At 45.1% G+C, this 18,351-nt stretch overlaps 1 protein-coding gene and 1 non-coding gene across 2 annotated transcripts in view; both read left to right on the plus strand.

Annotated features, from left to right (window-relative positions):
• LOC144500256 (cell division cycle and apoptosis regulator protein 1-like) overlaps positions 1–18,351 on the plus strand; it is a 107,327-nt gene that overhangs the window by 63,384 nt on the left and 25,592 nt on the right. The window contains exons 9-11 of the mRNA XM_078222931.1: positions 8,991–9,120; positions 10,758–10,919; positions 18,122–18,341. Of these exons, the coding sequence (XP_078079057.1) occupies positions 8,991–9,120; positions 10,758–10,919; positions 18,122–18,341 (512 nt within the window). The remainder of the gene's footprint in view (positions 1–8,990; positions 9,121–10,757; positions 10,920–18,121; positions 18,342–18,351) is intronic.
• LOC144501049 (small nucleolar RNA SNORD98) lies at positions 11,791–11,856 on the plus strand. Its single transcript, XR_013499036.1, has one exon. It is a non-coding gene; the product is annotated as a small nucleolar RNA SNORD98 (small nucleolar RNA).

Genomic DNA, 18,351 nt, shown 5'->3' on the forward strand with positions numbered 1-18,351 from the left:
GGTGTACTGCAGAGATTGGTGCTGGGTGGGTGCCTTGCTGTGTGCATTAATGATCTAGATGGGAATGTGGGGGGTTTGATTAGTAATTTTGCAGTTGACAAAAAAATTGGTGGTGTGGCAATTGTAATGCCCATGTGTGCATAGATCCCTGAAAGTTGGGAATCAAGTAGATAAGGTTGTTAAGAAGGCATATGGTGTCTTGGCGTTTATTGGTAGGGGGATTGAATTTAGGAGTCGTAGCGTTATGTTGCAACTGTACACAACTCTGGTGCGGCCGCACTTGGAGTACTGTGTGCAGTTCTGGTCCCCACATTACAGGAAGGATGTGGAGGCTTTGGAGAGGGTGCAGAGGAGGTTTACCAGGATGTTGCCTGGTATGGAGGGGAGATCCTATGAGGAGAGGCTGAGGGATTTGGGATTGTTTTCGCTGGAAAGGCGGCGGCTAAGAGGGGATCTTATTGAAACATATAAGATGATTAGAGGTTTAGATAGGGTGGATAGTGATAGCCTTTTTCCTCTGATGGAGAAATCCAGCACGAGGGGGCATGGCTTTAAATTGAGGGGGGGTAGTTATAGAACCGATGTCAGGGGTAGGTTCTTTACCCAGAGGGTGGTGAGGGATTGGAATGCCCTGCCAGCATCAGTAGTAAATGCGCCTAGTTTGGGAGCGTTTAAGAGATCCGTAGATAGGTTCATGGACGAAAAGAAATTGGTTTAGGTTGGAGGGTCACAGTTTTTTTTTTTAACTGGTCGGTGCAACATCGTGGGCCGAAGGGCCTGTTCTGCGCTGTAATGTTCTATGTTCTATGTTCTATCTATCTGACCAGCCCACCTGTATTGCCTAGATTACAAGGCAATACAGGTGGGCTGGTCAGATGGGCATAACTATGGTTAAAAAGTGACACAGGGGTTAGCATTGCTGTCTCACAGCACCAGGGACCGGGGTTCAATTCCAGCCTTGGGTGACTGTGTGGGGTTTGCAGATTCTCCCTGTGTCTGCATGGGTGTCCTCTGGGTGCGGAGGTGCATGGACAGGGTGGAGCAGCTGTTTCCCTCAGTTGAAGGGTCAGTTAGGAGGGAGCACAAGTTAAAAGTGAGTGGTGGGAGGTTGAGGGGGGATTTGAGGAAACACTTTTTTACTCAGGGTGGTGATGGTCTGGAATGCACTGCCTGGGAGGGTGGTAGAGGCGGGATGCCTCGCACCCTTTAAAAAGTACCTGGATGAGTACTTGGCAAGTCATTACATTCAAGTCTATGGACCAAGTGCTGGCAAGTGGGATTAGGTGGGCAGGTCTGGGCATTTCATGTGTTGGTGCAGACTCGATGGGCCAAAGGGCCTCTTCTGCACTGTAGCATTCTGTGATTCTGTGCTCCGGTTTCCTCCCATTGTCCAAAGATGTGCAGGTTATGTTGATTGGCCATGATAAATTGCCCCTTATTGTCCCAAGGTGTGTGGGTTGGGGGTATTAGTGGGGTGAATATGTGGGGTTACAGAGATAGGGCTGGGTAAAATGCTCTGTCAGAGAGTCAGTGCAGGCTCGATGGATCAAATGGCCTCCTTCTGCACTGTTGGGATTCTATGATTACATGAAACTGAATTTAACCCTGAAAAGTGTGAGGTGATGCATTTTGGGAGAACTAACAAGGCAAGGGAGTTTACAATGAATGATAGGATGCAGACAAGTACAGAAGAGAACAAGGAGGAGATTGAGCTGAACGCCTGCAGGTCCCTGAAAGTAGATAAGGTAGTTAAGCAGACATATGGTATCCCTGCCTTTTTTAGTTGAGGCATAGAATACAAGAGCAATGAAATTCTGATGCATCTGTAGAAAACGCTCTTTTGGCCTCAGCGAGAGTACTCTATTTTTCTGGTCACCAAACAATAGAACAAAGAAGAAAGAAAATTACAGCACAGGAACAGGCCCTCCAAGCCTGCACCGACCATGCTGCCTGACTTAACTAAAACACAGTAAGAAGTTTAACAACACCAGGTTAAAGTCCAACAGGTTTATTTGGTAGCAAAAGCCACACAAGCTTTCGGAGTTCTAAGCCCCTTCTTCAGGTGAGTGGGAATTCTGTTCACAAACAGAGCTTATAAAGACACAGACTCAATTTACATGAATAATGGTTGGAATGCGAATACTTACAACTAATCAAGTCTTTAAGAAACAAAACAATGTGAATGGAGAGAGCATCAAGACAGTCTTGATGCTCTCTCCATTCACATTGTTTTGTTTCTTAAAGACTTGATTAGTTGTAAGTATTCGCATTCCAACCACTATTCATATAAATTGAGTCTGTGTCTTTATAAGCTCTGTTTGTGAACAGAATTCCCACTCACCTGAAGAAGGGGCTTAGAACTCCGAAAGCTTGTGTGGCTTTTGCTACCAAATAAACCTGTTGGACTTTAACCTGGTGTTGTTAAACTTCTTACTGTGTTTACCCCAGTCCAACGCCGGCATCTCCTCATCTTAACTAAAACACCCTACCCTTCTGGGGACCATATCCCCCTATTCCCATCCTATTCATGTATTTGCCAAGACGCCTTTAAAACTCACTACCGTATCTGCTTCCACTATTTCCCCCGGCAACGGGTTCCAGGCACCCACTACCCTCTGTGTAAAAAATCTGCCTCGTACATCTCCTTTAAACCTTGCCCCTCACACCTTAAATCTGTGCCCCTTAGTAATTGACTCTTCCACCCTGGAAATAAGCTTCTGACTATCCACTCTGTCCATGCCTCTCATAATCTTAGAACATAGAAAAGCTACAGCACAAACAGGCCCTTCGGCCCCCATGTTGCGCCGAACATGTCCCTACCTACTAGGCTTACCTATAACCCTCTATCTTACTAAATTCCATGAACTTATCCAAAAGTCTCTTAAAAGACCCTATCGAATCCGCCTCCACCACCACTACCGGCAGCCGATTCCATGCACCCACCACCCTCTGAGTGAAAAACTTACCCCTAACATCTCCTCTGTACCTTCTCCCCGGCACCCTGTGACCTCTTGTGGCAACCATTTCAGCCCTGGGTAAAAGCCTCTGAGAATCCACTCTATCAATACCTCTCAACATCTTATACACCTCTATCAGGTCACCTCTCATCCTTCGCCTCTCCAAGGAGAAAAGACCGAGCTCTCTCAACCTATCCTCAGAAGGCATGCCACCTAATCCAGGCAACATCCTTGTAAATCTCCTCTGCACCCTTTCTATGGCTTCCACATCATTGCTATAATGAGGTGACCAGAACTGGGCACAGTACCTAGGTGGGGTCTGACCAGGGTCCTATTCTGCTGCAGCATTATCTCCTGATTTCTAAACTCATTCCTCTATTGATGAAGGCCAGTATTCCATGCGCCACCTTAACCACAGCCTCCACCTGCGACGCTGCTTTGAGGGTCCGATGAACCCGGACCCCAAGATCCTTCTGATCTTCCACACTGCCAAGCGTCTTACCCTTAATATTATATTCTTTCATCCTATTCGACCTGCCAAAATGAACCACCACACACTTATCTGGGTTGAAGTCCATCTGCCACTTCTCCGCCCAGTCTTGCATCTTATCTATGTCTCGTTGCAACTGCTGACATCCCTCTACACTATCCACAACACCAACAACCTTTGTGTCATCAGCAACCTTTGTGTCATCAGCAAACTTGCCAACCCATCCTTCCACTTCCTCATCCAGGTCATTTATAAAAATCACAAAGAGCAAGGGTCCCAGAACAGATCCCTGGGGCACTCCACTGGTGACCGACCTCCATGCTGAAAAAGACCCATCTCCAACCACTCTTTGCCTTCTGTGGGCAAGCCAGTCCTGAATCCACAAAGCAATGTCCCCTTGTATCCCATGCCCCTTCACTTTCTCAATAAGCCTTGCATGGGGCACCTTATCAAACAACTTGCTGAAATCCATATAAACTACATCTACCGCTCTTCCCTCGTCTATGTGTCCAGTTACATCTTCAAAAAATTCAATTAGGCTCGTAAGGCATGATCTGCCTTGGACAAAGCCATGCTGGCTATTTCTGATCATACTATTCCTCTCCAGATGTTCATAAATCCTGCCTCTCAAGATCTTCTCCATCAACTTACCAACCACTGGGGTTAGACTCACCGGTCTATAATTTCCTGGGCTATCTCTTCTCCCTTTCTTGAATAACGGAACCACACCCCCAATCCTCCAGAACCTCTCCCGTCTCCATTGATGACGCAAAGATCATCGCCAGAGGCTCAGCAATCTCTTCCCTCGCCTCCCACAGTAACCTGGCGTACATCCCATCCGGTCCTGGCGATTTATCTAACTTGATGCTTTTCAAAAGCTCCAACACATCCTCTTTCCTAATGTCCACATGCTCAATCTTCTCAGTCCACTGCAAATCTGTACTGCAACTACCAAGATCCTTTTCCACTGTGAATACTGAAGCAAAGTATTCATTGAGTACCTCTGCCATTTCTACCGATTTTATACAGGCTTTCCCACCATCACATTTGATAGGTCCTATTCCTTCACATCTTATCCTCTTGCTCTTAACATACTTGTAGAATGCCTTGGGGTTTTCCTTTATCCTGTCTGCCAAAGCCTTCTCATGACCCCTTCTTGCTCTTCTAATTTCTCTCTTATGTTCCTTCCTACTAGTCGTATACTCTTCTAGATTTCTAACATTACCAAGCTCCCTGAATCTTTTGTAGGCTTTTCTTTTCTTCTTGACTAAATTCGCTACAGCTTTCGTGCACCATGGTTCCTGTAACCTACCATAATTCCCCTGTCTCATTGGAACGTTGCTGTGCAGAGCTCCAGACAAATTTCCTTGAAAATTTGCCACATTTCTTCTGTACATTTCCCTGAGAAAACCTCCTTCCAATTTATGCCTCTAATTTCCGGCCTAATAGCCTCATAATTGCCCTTGCTTCAAATAAACACTTCCCTAGCTTGACTGATCCTGTCTCTCTCCAATGCTAATGTAAAGGAGATAGAGTTATGATCACTATCCCCAAAATGCTCTCCCACTGAGAGATCTGACACCTGCCCAGGTTCATTCCCTAATACCAAATCAAGTGCAGCCTCTCCTCTTGTAGGCTTATCCACATACTGTGTCAGGAAGCCCTCCTGAACACACCTAACAAACTCCTCCCCATCTAAACCCCTTACCCTAGGGATATTCCAATCGATATTTGGGAAATTAAAATCTCCCATCACGACCACTCTTTTATTATCACATCTCTCCAGGATCTGCTTCCCAATCTGCTCCTCCACATCCCTGCTACTATTGGGTGGCCTATAGAAAACACCCAGTAAAGTTATTGACCCCTTCCTGTTGTGAACCTCCACCCACAGAGATTCCATAGACAATCCCTCTGTGGCACCCATTTTTTCTACAGCCGTGACACTATCCCTGGTCAACAGTGCCACTCCCCCACCTCTTTTGCCTCCTTCCCTGTCCCTCCTGAAACATCTGAAACCCGGCATTTGAAGATCCAATCCTGTCCCTGAGATAACCAAGTCTCTGTAATGGCCACCACATCACACTTCCAAGTAGTGATCCACGCTCTAAGCTCATCCATTTTGTTCACTACACGCCTTGCATTAAAATAAACACATCTCGGCCCTTCAATCTGAGCGCTCCCCTTCTCCGTCACCTGCCTATCCTCCCTCTCACACTGTCTACAAGCCCCTTTTATTTTTAAGCTAACCTCCTCTCTCCCAGTCACCTCATTTTGATTCCCACCCCCCAACCATTCTAGTTTAAACACTCCCCCGTGGCCTTAGCAAACCTTCCCGCCAGGATATTGGTCCCCCTGGGATTTAAGTGAAACCTGTCCTTTTTGTACAGGTCACACCTGCCCCTAAAGAGGTCCCAATGATTCAGGAACCTGAATCCCTGACCCCTGCTCCAATCCCTCAGCCACGCATTTATCCTCCACCTTATTCCGTTCCGTCCCTCACTGTCTCGTGGCACAGGCAGCAATCCCAAGATTACTACCTTTGTGTTCCTTCTTGACTCCCTACCTAACTTCCTATGTTCTCCTTTCATAACCCCTTCCCCTTTCCTGCCTATGTCGGTGGTACCAGTATGCACCACGACCTCTGCCTCCTCTCCCTCCCACTTCAGGATTTCTTGGATACGGTCAGAAACATCCCTGATCCCGGCACCAGGGAGGCAAACCACCATCCGCGTTTCTCGACTTCCTCCACAAAAACGCCTGTCTGACCCCCTCACTGTAGAGTCCCCGATCACCACTGCCTTCCTCCTCCTTTCCTTACCCTTCTGTGCTACAAGGCCGGACTCCACGCCAGAGGTACGACCACTGCTGCTTCCACCAGGTGGGCTGTCCACCCCAACAGTACTCAAACAAGTACTGTAGACTTCTATCCGGTCACCCCTCAACCACCATCGTTCCAGCGAGAACAAACCAAGTTTCTCCAACCTCTCATAGCTAATGCTGTCTGTACCAGGCAACATCCTGGTAAATCTTTTCTGTACCCTCTCCAAAGCCTCCACATCCTTCTGGTAGTGTGGCGACCAGAATTGAACACTCTCTTCCAAGTGCGGCCTAACTAAGGTTCTATAAAACTGCAACATGACTTGCCAATTTTTAAACTCAATGCCCCGGCCGATGAAGGCAAGCATGCCGTATGCCTTCTTGACTACCTTCTCCACCTGCATTACCACTTTCAGTGGCCTGTGTACCTGTACACCCAGATCCCTTTGCCTATCAATACTCTTAAGGGTTCTGCCATTTACTGTATCTTTCCTATCTGTGTTCGACCTTCCAAAATGCATTACCTCCCATTTGTCCGGATTGAACTCCATCTGCCATCTCTCTGCCCAAGCCTCCAACTGATCTATATCCTGCTGTATCCTGTGATCCCTGAGGAACACCACTTATCTCGGCTCTCCATTCAGAAACGCACCCTTCCAGTGCTACCCTCTGTCTTCTTTGACCGAGCCAGTTTCGTATCCACCTTGTCGGCTCACCTCTGATCCCATGCGACTTTACTTCTGCACCAGTCTGCCATGAGGGACCTTGTCAAAGGCCTTACAGAAGTCCATGTGGACAACATCCACTGCCCTACCCTCATCAATCATCTTCGTCACTTCCTCGAACAACTCGATCAAGTTAGTGAGACATGACCTCCCCTTCACAAAACCATGTTGCCTCTCACTAATACGTCCACTTATTTCCAAGTGGGAATAAATCCTGTCTCGAAGAATCCTCACCAATAATTTCCCTGCCACTGATGTAAGGCTCACCGGCCTGTAATTACCTGGATTATTCTTGCTACCCTTCTTAAACCAAGGAACAACATTGGCTATTCTCCAATCCTCTGGGACCTCCCCTGTAGCCAGTGAGGATACAAAGATTTCTCTCAAGGCACCAGCAATTTCCTCCCTTGCCTCTCTCTATTCTGGGGTAAATCCCATCAGGTCCTGTAGACTTGTCTACCTTAATGTTTCTCAAGAACCCCAATACCACCACCTTTTCGATCTCAACATGACTCAAACCATCTACACATGCTTTCCCAGACTCATCATCCACCAAGTCCTTCTCTTTGGTGAATGCTGGCGCAAAGTACTCAATTAATACCTCACCCATTTCCTCTGGCTCCACAGATAGATTCCCTCCCTTGTCCTTGAGTGGGCCAACCCTCTCCCTGGCTACCCTCTTGCTCTTGATATATGTATGAAAAACCTGGGGATTTTCCATAACGGCCAATGATTTTTGGTGACCCTTTTTCTCCCTCCTTACTCCTTGTTTAAGTTTCTTTCTACTTGCCTTGTATTCCACACTTGCTTCGTGTGTTCCCAGCCTCCGAGCTTTGACAAATGCTTCCTTTTTCTCTTTGACTAGGCTCACAATATCTCTCGTTAACCAAGGTTCCCAAAACTTGCCATACTTATCCTTCATCCTTACAGGAATGTGCATTCTACATTCTTCAGTTCCTGTCTAATATTGTTGTAATTAACCTTCCCCCAATTTAGCACCTTAACTTGAGGACTACACTTATCTTTATCCATCAGTACCTTAAAGCTTACTGAATTGTGGTCACTGTTCACGAACTGCTCTCCTACTGAAACATCGACGACCTGGCTGGGCACATTCCCCAATACCAGGCCCAGTATGGCTCCTTCCCTAATTGGACTATCTACATACTGTTTCAGGAAGCCCTCCTGGATGCTCCTTATAAAGTCTGCCCCATCCACGCCCCCAGAACTAAGTGAGTCCCAGTCAATATAGGGGAAGTTAAAATCTTCCACCACAACAACTGTTACTTTTACACCGTGCCAAAGTCTCCCTACATATCTGTTCCTCTATAGGAAGGATGTATTTGCAGTAGAAAGGGTGCAGAGGAGATTGACCAGGATGTTGCCTGAACTGCAGCATTTGAGCTATAAAGAGAGGATGGTTAGGCTGGGCTTGTTCTTGGAGCAGAGAACGCTGAGGGGGAACCTGATCGAGGTATACAAAATTGAGGGACATAGGATAGATGTTTTCCCCTTAGTTGAGGAGTCAATAACTCGGGGTAAAAGATGTAAGGTTCAGGACAGAAGATTTAGAGTGGATTTGAGGAAAATCTTTTACACCCAAAGGATGGTGGGAATTTGGAACTCCCTGTCTGAAAGGGTGGTAGATGCGGGTACCTCACAGCATGTAAGAAGCATTTAAATGAGCCCTCGAAATGGCATACCATACAAGGCTGTAAAATGAAACTAGAATAGATAGGTGCTTGATGGCCAGTGCAGACATGATGGGCTGAAGGGCTGCTTTCGGTGCTGTAAAATTCTGTCTCCAAGTCTGACATTCCATGCCTTAAGCCAACATTCCCAGAAAAAATAATTGAGAAGCCTGTCAGTGAGCGCAGCTTAAAACGTCACTTCAGAAGTGGTGTTTAATTTTTTTTAGAAGACAATTGCTCTGACCCTTGCATCCATTTGGATATCTTGTTGTCCTGTAATGGTACTTCACTTGTGTTCCTGTTACAGCTGGGTTGCTGCAACCTCCTGTGCGAGTCATTCCACAGCCACAAGCTGTCAGGAGGATTGAACCACCATCCAGATTCATGACCCGGAATGAGAGACTGGAAATAACGTTAACCAGGAAAGATGACCGAAGGTATTACAAACAACTGTATGCTTGAATAAAGGGCCTGGTGTTAACCTGGTGTTGTGAGACTTCTTACTGTATTTACCCCAGTCCAACGCTGGCATCTCCACATCATGCTTGAATCACCTATTTACCATATACATAGACGATGTGGAGGAGGGGACCGAGTGTAGGGTATCAATGTTTGCGGATGACACAAAGATGAGTGGGAAAGCAAATTGCGTGGAGGACACAGTGTCTGCAGAGAGATTTGGATAGGCTAAGGGAGTGGGCAAGGATCTGGCAGATGGAGTATAATGTTGGTAAGTGTGAGGTTATCCACTTTGGAAGGAATAGTAGTAAAATGGAGTATTATTTAAACGGTGAAAAATTACAACATGCTACTGTGCAGAGGGACCTGGGGGTCCTTGTGCATGAATCACAAAAACTCAATTTGCAGGTGCAGCAGGTGATCAAGAAGGAAAATGGGATGTTGGCCTTTATCGCGAGAGGGATGGAGTATAAAAGCAGGGAGGTCACGCTGCAACTGTACAGGGTACTGGTGAGGCTGCACCTCGAGTACTGTGTACAATTTTGGTCCCCTTATTTAAGAAAGGATATATTAGCTTTGGAGGGGGTACAGAGAAGGTTCACCATGTTGATTCCGGAGATGAGGGGGTTAGCTTATGAGGAGAGATTGAGTAGACTGGGCCTGTACTCATTGGAGTTTAGAAGGTTGAGGGGAGATCTTATAGAGACATATAAGATAATGAAGGGGCTAGACAGGGTAGAAGCAGCGAGGTTATTTCCACTTACAATGGAAACAAGAACTAGGGGGCATAGCCTCAAAATATGGGGGAGTCAATTTAGAACAGAGTTGAGGAGGAATTTCTTCTCCCAGAGGGTAGTGAATCTTTGGAATTCTCTGCCCAATGAAGCAGTAGAGGCTACCTCGTTAAATGTGTTTCAGTCACAGATAGATAGATTTTTAACCATTTAAGGGAATTGAGGGTGATGGGGAGCGGGTGAGTAAGTGGAACTGAACCCACTATCAGATCAGCCATGATCTTATTGAATGGCGGAGCAGGCTTGAGGGGCTAGATGGCCTACTCCTGCTCCTATTTCTTATGATCTTAAAATCAATTCCAAATCAAGCTGTGCTCATCATTACCCAATCCCCATACCCTCCATCTCCCTAGATTTCTTTAATTATGTGATGAATTGATAGCTGCAGAATTTTCCAGAGTTAACTAACCTCTCACAGGGCAGTACTTGGGGCCAGTCTTTGTGTTTTTTGATGGAAACCGCCTGGGGTCCCATTTCCAATCATGTCATCTGCAGGAAAACTCCTGTGTGCATGCCAGGTTGGGTCGAGAGCAAGTTGCGCTGCAATTCTCCAAACAGGAAAGCGACTTGTTGAATGGCTCCCAGGTAAGGTTAGTAGAGGGCTGGTGGGAGGTCAGCATCCTGTAAATTAAGACTCAAGACTTCTTGCACACTATCAATACACTTGGAAAATGTTTAAGTTTGCTTTTTCCATTCTATTAAAAGCAGTGGTTTTCTTTACGTTGTGATATTTAGTACGGCACAAGTCTGCACAAAATTGCAACAAAATATGAAAGCAGTTGGACATAATGATTTTTCTTCAATTTTTAACCCCATTTTAGTCGTGAGAGAGAGCGGGACAGAAGGCGTTCACGTGAGCGGTCACCCCAACGCAAGCGGTCCCGGGAACGATCACCACGGCGAGAGAGGGACAGGTCACCAAGGAGACAGAGACGTGTTGTTCCTCGTTACACAGTGCAGTTCTCCAAGTTTTCTTTGGATTGGTATGTGTATAACTGACTAGATATTGTTAGTGGCTATGTTTGTGAATGGAGCACGATTTAGTAAGAGATGATTTTTTTTTGACTTGTTGTGTTCCTTGAAGTGACATGTTGGTGTCAAAGGGTTAATTGTGACCATTGCTAATTTGAGTATGGCAGATGGTCGGTGTATTGTCCTCAAAAGCTGCATGATCTTTTAAATTTGTTTTTGACGCTTTCTGTTTATAATTGGGAGGGAAGGAGCACCCAATGATAAAACAAATCATTGAAAGTGTGTACAGAGGTGTATAAGATGTTGAGAGGTATTGATAGAGTGGATTCTCAGAGGCTTTTACCCAGGGCTGAAATGGTTGTCACGAGAGGCTACAGGTTTAGGGTGCTGGGGAGTAGGTACAGAGGAGATGTTAGGGTAAGTTTTTCACTCAGAGGGTGGTGGGTGCGTGGAATCGGCTGCCGGTAGTGGTGGTGGAAGCGGATTCGATTGATTCTTTTAAGAGACTTTTGGATAGGTTCATGGAGGTTAGTAAGATAGAAGGTTAGAGATGAGCCCAGAAGGGAAGGAAATTGTTCAGCGCAACTTGTGGGCTGAGGGGCCTGTTTGTGCTGTAGCTTTTCTATGTTCTAAAACCTGTCCCTCTCCATGCTGTGAATTAAAAACAAGTGGACTTAAATGTGTGCATGCTGTGTAAAATAAATACAAATAAATGACTATTTTATGGTATAAACTTGTCTAATACCACTAACTGGACTGAGAAGCTTAGAGCTCCAGTCAGCATGCACGTTATTCATTGTTGCTGTTTTATTTATTAGTAACACATTTCAAGTTAAGTTTTCTGTTCTAAGTTTGACCCGAACACACAGCAAAAACACACATGGGTAATGATGTTTAATCCTATTCCATTGCTGAAGTGACAGTGTGGAAGAAAAAGCTGCTGAACCCATTCAAAATGCCAATAGTGTGTTTGAAGCTCTGGTCATATACTGAAGTATACTTATGTGCTCGGTACAGATTTGTTCGCACAAACTGAATTGGCTGAGCAACTATTTGTTGCATTCCTGTTGCACAGTACAAGGTCCACACGTACACTAACCAGGGAATTAAAGGCTAACATTCTTATACATTCTGCAGTTGCCAGGCTGCTTGCTAACAGTTACTCATGAAATCCATATTTTTATCCCAGCTGATAATACTGGACAAGTAAAGTCTGCTGTGATGTCAGCAGGTTTCGCACATTTCTTGCCTGATCTTTGATTTTATTTTATTGTTGTGACATGTATTAGTATACAGTGAAAAGTATTGTTTCTTCCACGCTGCACAGACAAAGCACATCGTTCATCGAGAAGGAAAAGAGAGTGCAGAATGTAGTGTTACAGTCATAGCAAAGGTATAGAGAAAGATCAACTTAGTGTGAGGTAGGTCCATTCAAAAGTCTGATGGCAGCAGGGAAGCAGCTGTTTTTGAGTTGGTTGGTACTTGATCTCAGACTTGTGCATCATTTTCCTGATGGTAGAAGGTGGAAAAGAGTGTCCAGGGTGTGTGGAGTCCTTGATTATGCTGGCTGCTTTTTCGAGGCAGTGGCAAGTGTAGACAGAGTCAATGGATGGGAGGCTGGTTTGAGTGATGGGCTGGGCTTCGTTCACGACCCTTTGTAGTTTCTTGCGGTCTTGGAGAGAGCAGGAGCCATACAAAGCTGTGGTACAACCAGAAAGAATGCTTTCTATGGTGTACCTGTAGAAGTCGGTGAGAGTTGTAGCGGAATCTCCTGAGAAAGTAGAGGCATTGGTGGGCTGTCTTGACTATAATGTCGACATGGAGGGACCAGGACAGGTTGTTGATGATCTGGGCACCTAGGGGCAGCACGATGGCACTGCTGCCTGACAGCCCCAGGGACCTGGATTCAATACTGGCCTTGGGCTTTTGTCTGTGTGGAGTTTGCACATTCTCCTCATGTCTGCGTGGGTTTCCTCCGGGTGCTCCGGTTTCCTCCCAGAAGATGCGCAGGTTAGGTGGATTGGCCATGTAAATTGACCCTAGTGTCAGGGATTAGCAGGGTAAATATGTGGGTTAACGGGAATAGGGCCTGTGTGGGCTATAGTCGGTCCAGACTCGATGGGCCGAATGGCCGCCTCCTGCACTATACAGATTCTAAGCTTGAAGCTCTCAATCATTTCCACTTCATCCCCGTTGATGTAGGAGGTGAAGGCATTAGAGAGGATGTAGAAAAGATTCATGGGAATGGTTCCAGGAATGAGGCACTTTAATTACTCAGGTAGAGGGAGAAGCTGAGACTTCTTCAAGACCTGACGGTTGAGAGGAGAGTTGATAGAGGTTCTCAAAAATTAAGAGGGATGTGGATAGAGTAGATAGAGAGGGATTGTTCCCCTTGGTAGATGGATTGTGAGCCAGAGGAGACAGATTTGATGTTATTGGCAAAATAAACAATGGTGACATGGGAAATCTTTTATAAAATGGTGAGGATCTGGAATGCATTCCCTGTGGTAGCAGCAGATTCAAACATGGCGTTCAATAGGAAATTTAGATAATTATCTGAAAAGGGGAAAGGTGGCACACGATGAATTGCTACCGATGTTGAACTACATCTCAGATCAGCCATGATCTCATTGCTGGAACGGTTGGAGAGACTAAATGGCCTCTTCCTTTCCTTTGATTTTGCTTTTTGCGGCTTGAAAAATATAATGCACCAAGTTGTCAATTTTTGCAACCTTTAATAAATGTGCATTTTCACAACCAGGCAAAGATTACTTGACATTCAATGGTTCCTAATTTACATATTTCCCAGTTTTATATAGTATTTACTGTTAAGAAAGGCATGGATGTTAGGGAACTTGCGGAAATAAATGGTGATGTCTTGAGGAGCATACATATTACAGAGAAGGAGGTACTGGAAGTCTTAAAGCACATCAAGGTAGATTAATGCCCGGGACCTGATGAAGTGTATCCCAGGACATTGTGGGAGGCTAGGGAGGAAATTGCAGGTCCCCTAACAGAGATATTTGAATCATCGACAGCCATGAGGTGCCTGAAGATTGGAGGGTGGCAAATGTTGTGCCTTTGTTTAAGAAGGGCTGCAGGAAAAGCCTGGGAACTATAGGCCAGTGCGCCTAATGTCTGTAGTGAGTAATTTGTTAGAAGGTATTCTGAGAAAGGATCTGCCGGCATTTAGAGAAGCAAAGACTGATTAGGGACAGTCAGCATGGCTTTGTGAGTGGAAAATCATGTCTCTCAAATTTGATTGTGTTTTTTGAATGGGTAACCAAGAAGGTAGATGAGGGCAGTGCAGTTGATGTTGTCTGCATGGACTTTAGCAAGGCCTTTGACAAGGTACCACATGGTAGATTGTTGCATAACGTTAAATCTCACAGGATCCAAGGTGAGGTAGCCAAATGGTTACAAAATTGGCTTGATGACAGAAGGCAGAGGGTTGTTGTGGAAGGTTGTTTTTTAAACTGGAGGCCTGTGACCAGCAGTGTGCTTCAGGAATCAACGCTGGGTCCACTGTTGTTTGTCATTTACATTAATGATTTGGATGAAAATTTAGGAGGCATGGTTAGTAAGTTTGCAGGTGACACAAAGATTGATAGTATAATGGACAGTGAAGAAGGTTATCTCGGATTGCAATGGGATCTTGATCAATTCGGCCAGTGGGTTGATGAATCGCAGATGGAGTTTAATTTGGATAAATGCGAGGTGATGCATTTTGTTTTGGTCGATCAAACCCAGGGCAGGACTTACTCAGTTAATGATGGGGTGTTGGGGAGAATTATAGAACAGAGAGATCTGTGGGTACAGGTTCATAACTCCTTGAAAGTGGAGTCACAGGTGGACAGAGTGGTGAAGGTGGCATTCGGCATGCTTGGTTTCATCGTCAGAACATTGAATACAGCAGTTGGGATGTCTTGTTGAAGTTGTACAATACATTGGTAAGGCCACACTTGGAATACTGTATACAGTTGTGGTCACCTATTAAAGAGAGGATATTATTAAACTAGAAAGAGTGCAGAAAAGATTTACTAGGATGCTGCTGGGACTTGGATGGATTGAGTTATGAGGAGAGGCTGAATAGACTGGGACTTTTTTCCCTTGAGTGTAGGAGACTTAGGGGTGACCTTAAAGAGGTCTATAAAATACTGAGGGGCACAGATCAGCTAGATAATCAATATCTTTTCCCAAAGGTAGGGGAGTCTAAAACGAGAGGGCATAGGTTTAAGGTGAGAGGGGAGAGATACAAAAGTGTCCAGAGGGGCAATTTTTTCTCACACAGGGTGGTGTCTGGAACAAGCTGCCAGAGGTAGTAGTAGAGGTGGGTACAATTTTGTCTTTTAACAAGTGTTTCGACAGTTACATGGGTAAGATCGGTATGGATGGATATGGGCCAAACGCAGGAAATTGGGACTAGCTTAGTGGCTTAAGAAAAAAGGGGTGGCATGGACCAGTTGGGCTGAAGGGCCTATTCCAATGCTGTAAACTGCAGTGACTCTCTAGACAAGAACTTGCAAATTCTAAAAGGAGATTGTGAGGGGTAGTTTTGGAACTTAGAATGCAGAGGCATGTCATGGTAGGGAGAAATCCAATCATTCAGATTCATAGAGTTTTACAGCACAGAAAGAGGCCCTTCGGCTTAGCATATCTGTGCCAGCCAGGAGGCACCTTTCTATTCTCATCCTATTTTCCAGCATTTGGCCCATAGTCTTGGACCATGGCAACAGCTCTGTTTTAAACTCTTGGAAAAATAATCAAATCCTCTTCAATTTTACCCCTGAGTAAAAGAATGTATCATCATTTTTTGAGGAGGTAACTAAGTGTGTTGATGAAGGTAGGGCAGTTGATGTCATATACATGGATTTTAGTAAGGCGTTTGATAAGGTCCCCCATGGTCAGCTTATGATGAAGGTAAGGAGGTGTGGGATAGAGGGAAAGTTGGCCGATTGGATAGGTAACTGGCTATCTGATCGAAGACAGGGTGGTGGTGGATGGAAAATTTTCGGACTGGAGGCAGGTTGCTAGCGGAGTGCCACAGGGATCAGTGCTTGGTCCTCTGCTCTTTGTGATTTTTATCAATGACTTGGAGGAGGGGTCTGAAGGGTGGATCAGTAAATTTGCTGATGACACCAAGATTGGTGGAGTAGTGGATGAGGTGGAGGGCTGTTGTAGGCTGCAACGAGACATAGATAGGATGCAAAGCTGGGCTGAAAAATGGCAAATGGAGTTTAACCCTGATAAATGTGAGGTGATTCATTTTGGTAGGACAAATTTAAATGTGGATTACAGGGTCAAAGGTAGGGTTCTGAAGACTGTGGAGGAACAGAGAGATCTTGGGGTCCATATCCACAGATCTCTAAAGGTTGCCACTCAAGTGGATAGAGCTGTGAAGAAGGCCTATAGTGTGTTAGCTTTTATTAACAGGGGGTTGGAGTTTAAGAGCCGTGGGGTTATGCTGCAACTGTACAGGACCTTGGTGAGACCACATTTGGAATATTGTGTGCAGTTCTGGTCACCTCACTATAAGAAGGATGTGGAAGCGCTGGAAAGAGTGCAGAGGAGATTTACCAGGATGCTGTCTGGTTTGGAGGGTAGGTCTTATGAGGAAAGGTTGAGGGAGCATGGGCTGTTCTCTCTGGAGCGGAGGAGGCTGAGGGGAGACTTAATAGAGGTTTATAAGATGATGAAGGGGATAGATAGAGTGAACGTTCAAAGACTATTTCCTCGGGTGGATGGAGCTATGACAAGGGGGCATAACGATAGGGTTTGTGGTGGGAGATATAGGAAGGATATCAGAGGTAGGTTCTTTACGCAGAGAGTGGTTGGGGTGTGGAATGGACTGCCTGCAGTGATAGTGGAGTCAGACGCTTTAGGAACATTTAAGCGGTTATTGGATAGGCACATGGAGCACACCAGGATGATAGGGAGTGGGTTAGCTTGATCTTGGTTTCAGATAAAGCTCGGCACAACACCGGGGCCGAAGGGCCTGTTCTGTGCTGTACTGTTCTATGTTCTATAGTCAATCTTTGATTGTTTCCTATTAAGGGAGAAACTGCAGGATGGTGTTGTGTACAAATGTTGTCAAAGTGAGTGGTTAGAAGCTGAGAAGGCATATTTACTCTCTGAAACTTTGCTTGGTATGTGATTTTGAGAATTCAGTGATGAAACAAAGCTCTCCATTGGCCGGATGTAGAGGGATTGCACCCTCTGTCTCAAAGCGGAGTCTTCCTCATACATGTTTAACAATTCTGAAAACTACTTAGATTGAGGAATGAGAGAAAAGTATCAGTTGAAACCGAGAATTCTAAGACAGGTCAAACCCTTAAAATAAAAATGTATGCAAGGTATTAGAAGACACACAAAGCAAATCTATCAATAATTCATTGTGAAATATGCAACATTTGATTTTGTATTAGAGTATGTTGGATATTTGAGTTACTAAGAGGAATTGACAAGGTTTGCCATTTTATTTATTGGCAGGTTCTTGAGACTGATCATTGGGGATTGTTTGGTTTTTGTGTGCTTGTTAGCTTTTTTTTTAGCTGCTTGCTTCATTTTAATTACCGACAACTTCAGTTCTTTCCCAGGATAGAAATGTCAATTATTAGGGATGTGGGTTTAAGGTAAAAGGGGGAAAGTTTCAAGGAGAGGGCAAGTTATTTTACACAGAGGGTGGTAAGTACCTGGAATGCGCTGCCACAGGAGATGGTAGAAACACATACAATAGCAATGTTTAGAGGCATTTTGACAGATACATGAATAGGCAGGGGATAAAGGGATATGGGCAGCATAAAGGCAAAAGGTCTTTAGTTTGGAAAGGCATCATGTGTCAATGCAGGCTTGGTGGGCCGAAGGGCCTGTTCCTGTGCTGTGTTATTCTTTGTTCTTATTTGTTGTTGTTTTAATTTTCGATGAGCATATTGCAATGGTAAAAATATGATCCAAATGTGTAACTTAAAGTCATTACAATGCACAATGTGACTGGGGCTTTGAAGCACTTTCCTGAACTTGATAGTGACACCTGGAGTGTTTGGGGTTGGGGTGGTTCGTAATGGTGCAGGAACAGCGTCACCTCATGCTAACTTGAATTCTCTGAAAAGAATGAGCCCAAAACACAATATATGGTGACCTTGTTTCAATTCTGAAAACTTTGTGAAGTCTTGGCTATTTTGTTCATTGTTTGCAATATTTGGTTTTCATGCAGTGCATCCTGTGACATGATGGAGCTTCGCCGCCGGTATCAGAATCTTTACATCCCGAGTGATTTCTTTGATACGCAATTTACGTGGGTCGACGCATTTCTTCTAAATAGACCATTTCAACTTGGAAACCAGTGCAATTTCCATATCGTTCATAAAGAGGTGGACCCTCTGGAGAAGATCACAGCTGCACTTGATCCACCAGATGCAGACCATCTGTACAACGCCGACAAAG

Source organism: Mustelus asterias, chromosome 11 (assembly GCF_964213995.1).
Source record: "Mustelus asterias chromosome 11, sMusAst1.hap1.1, whole genome shotgun sequence".
In the NCBI taxonomy this organism is placed as follows: domain Eukaryota; kingdom Metazoa; phylum Chordata; class Chondrichthyes; order Carcharhiniformes; family Triakidae; genus Mustelus; species Mustelus asterias.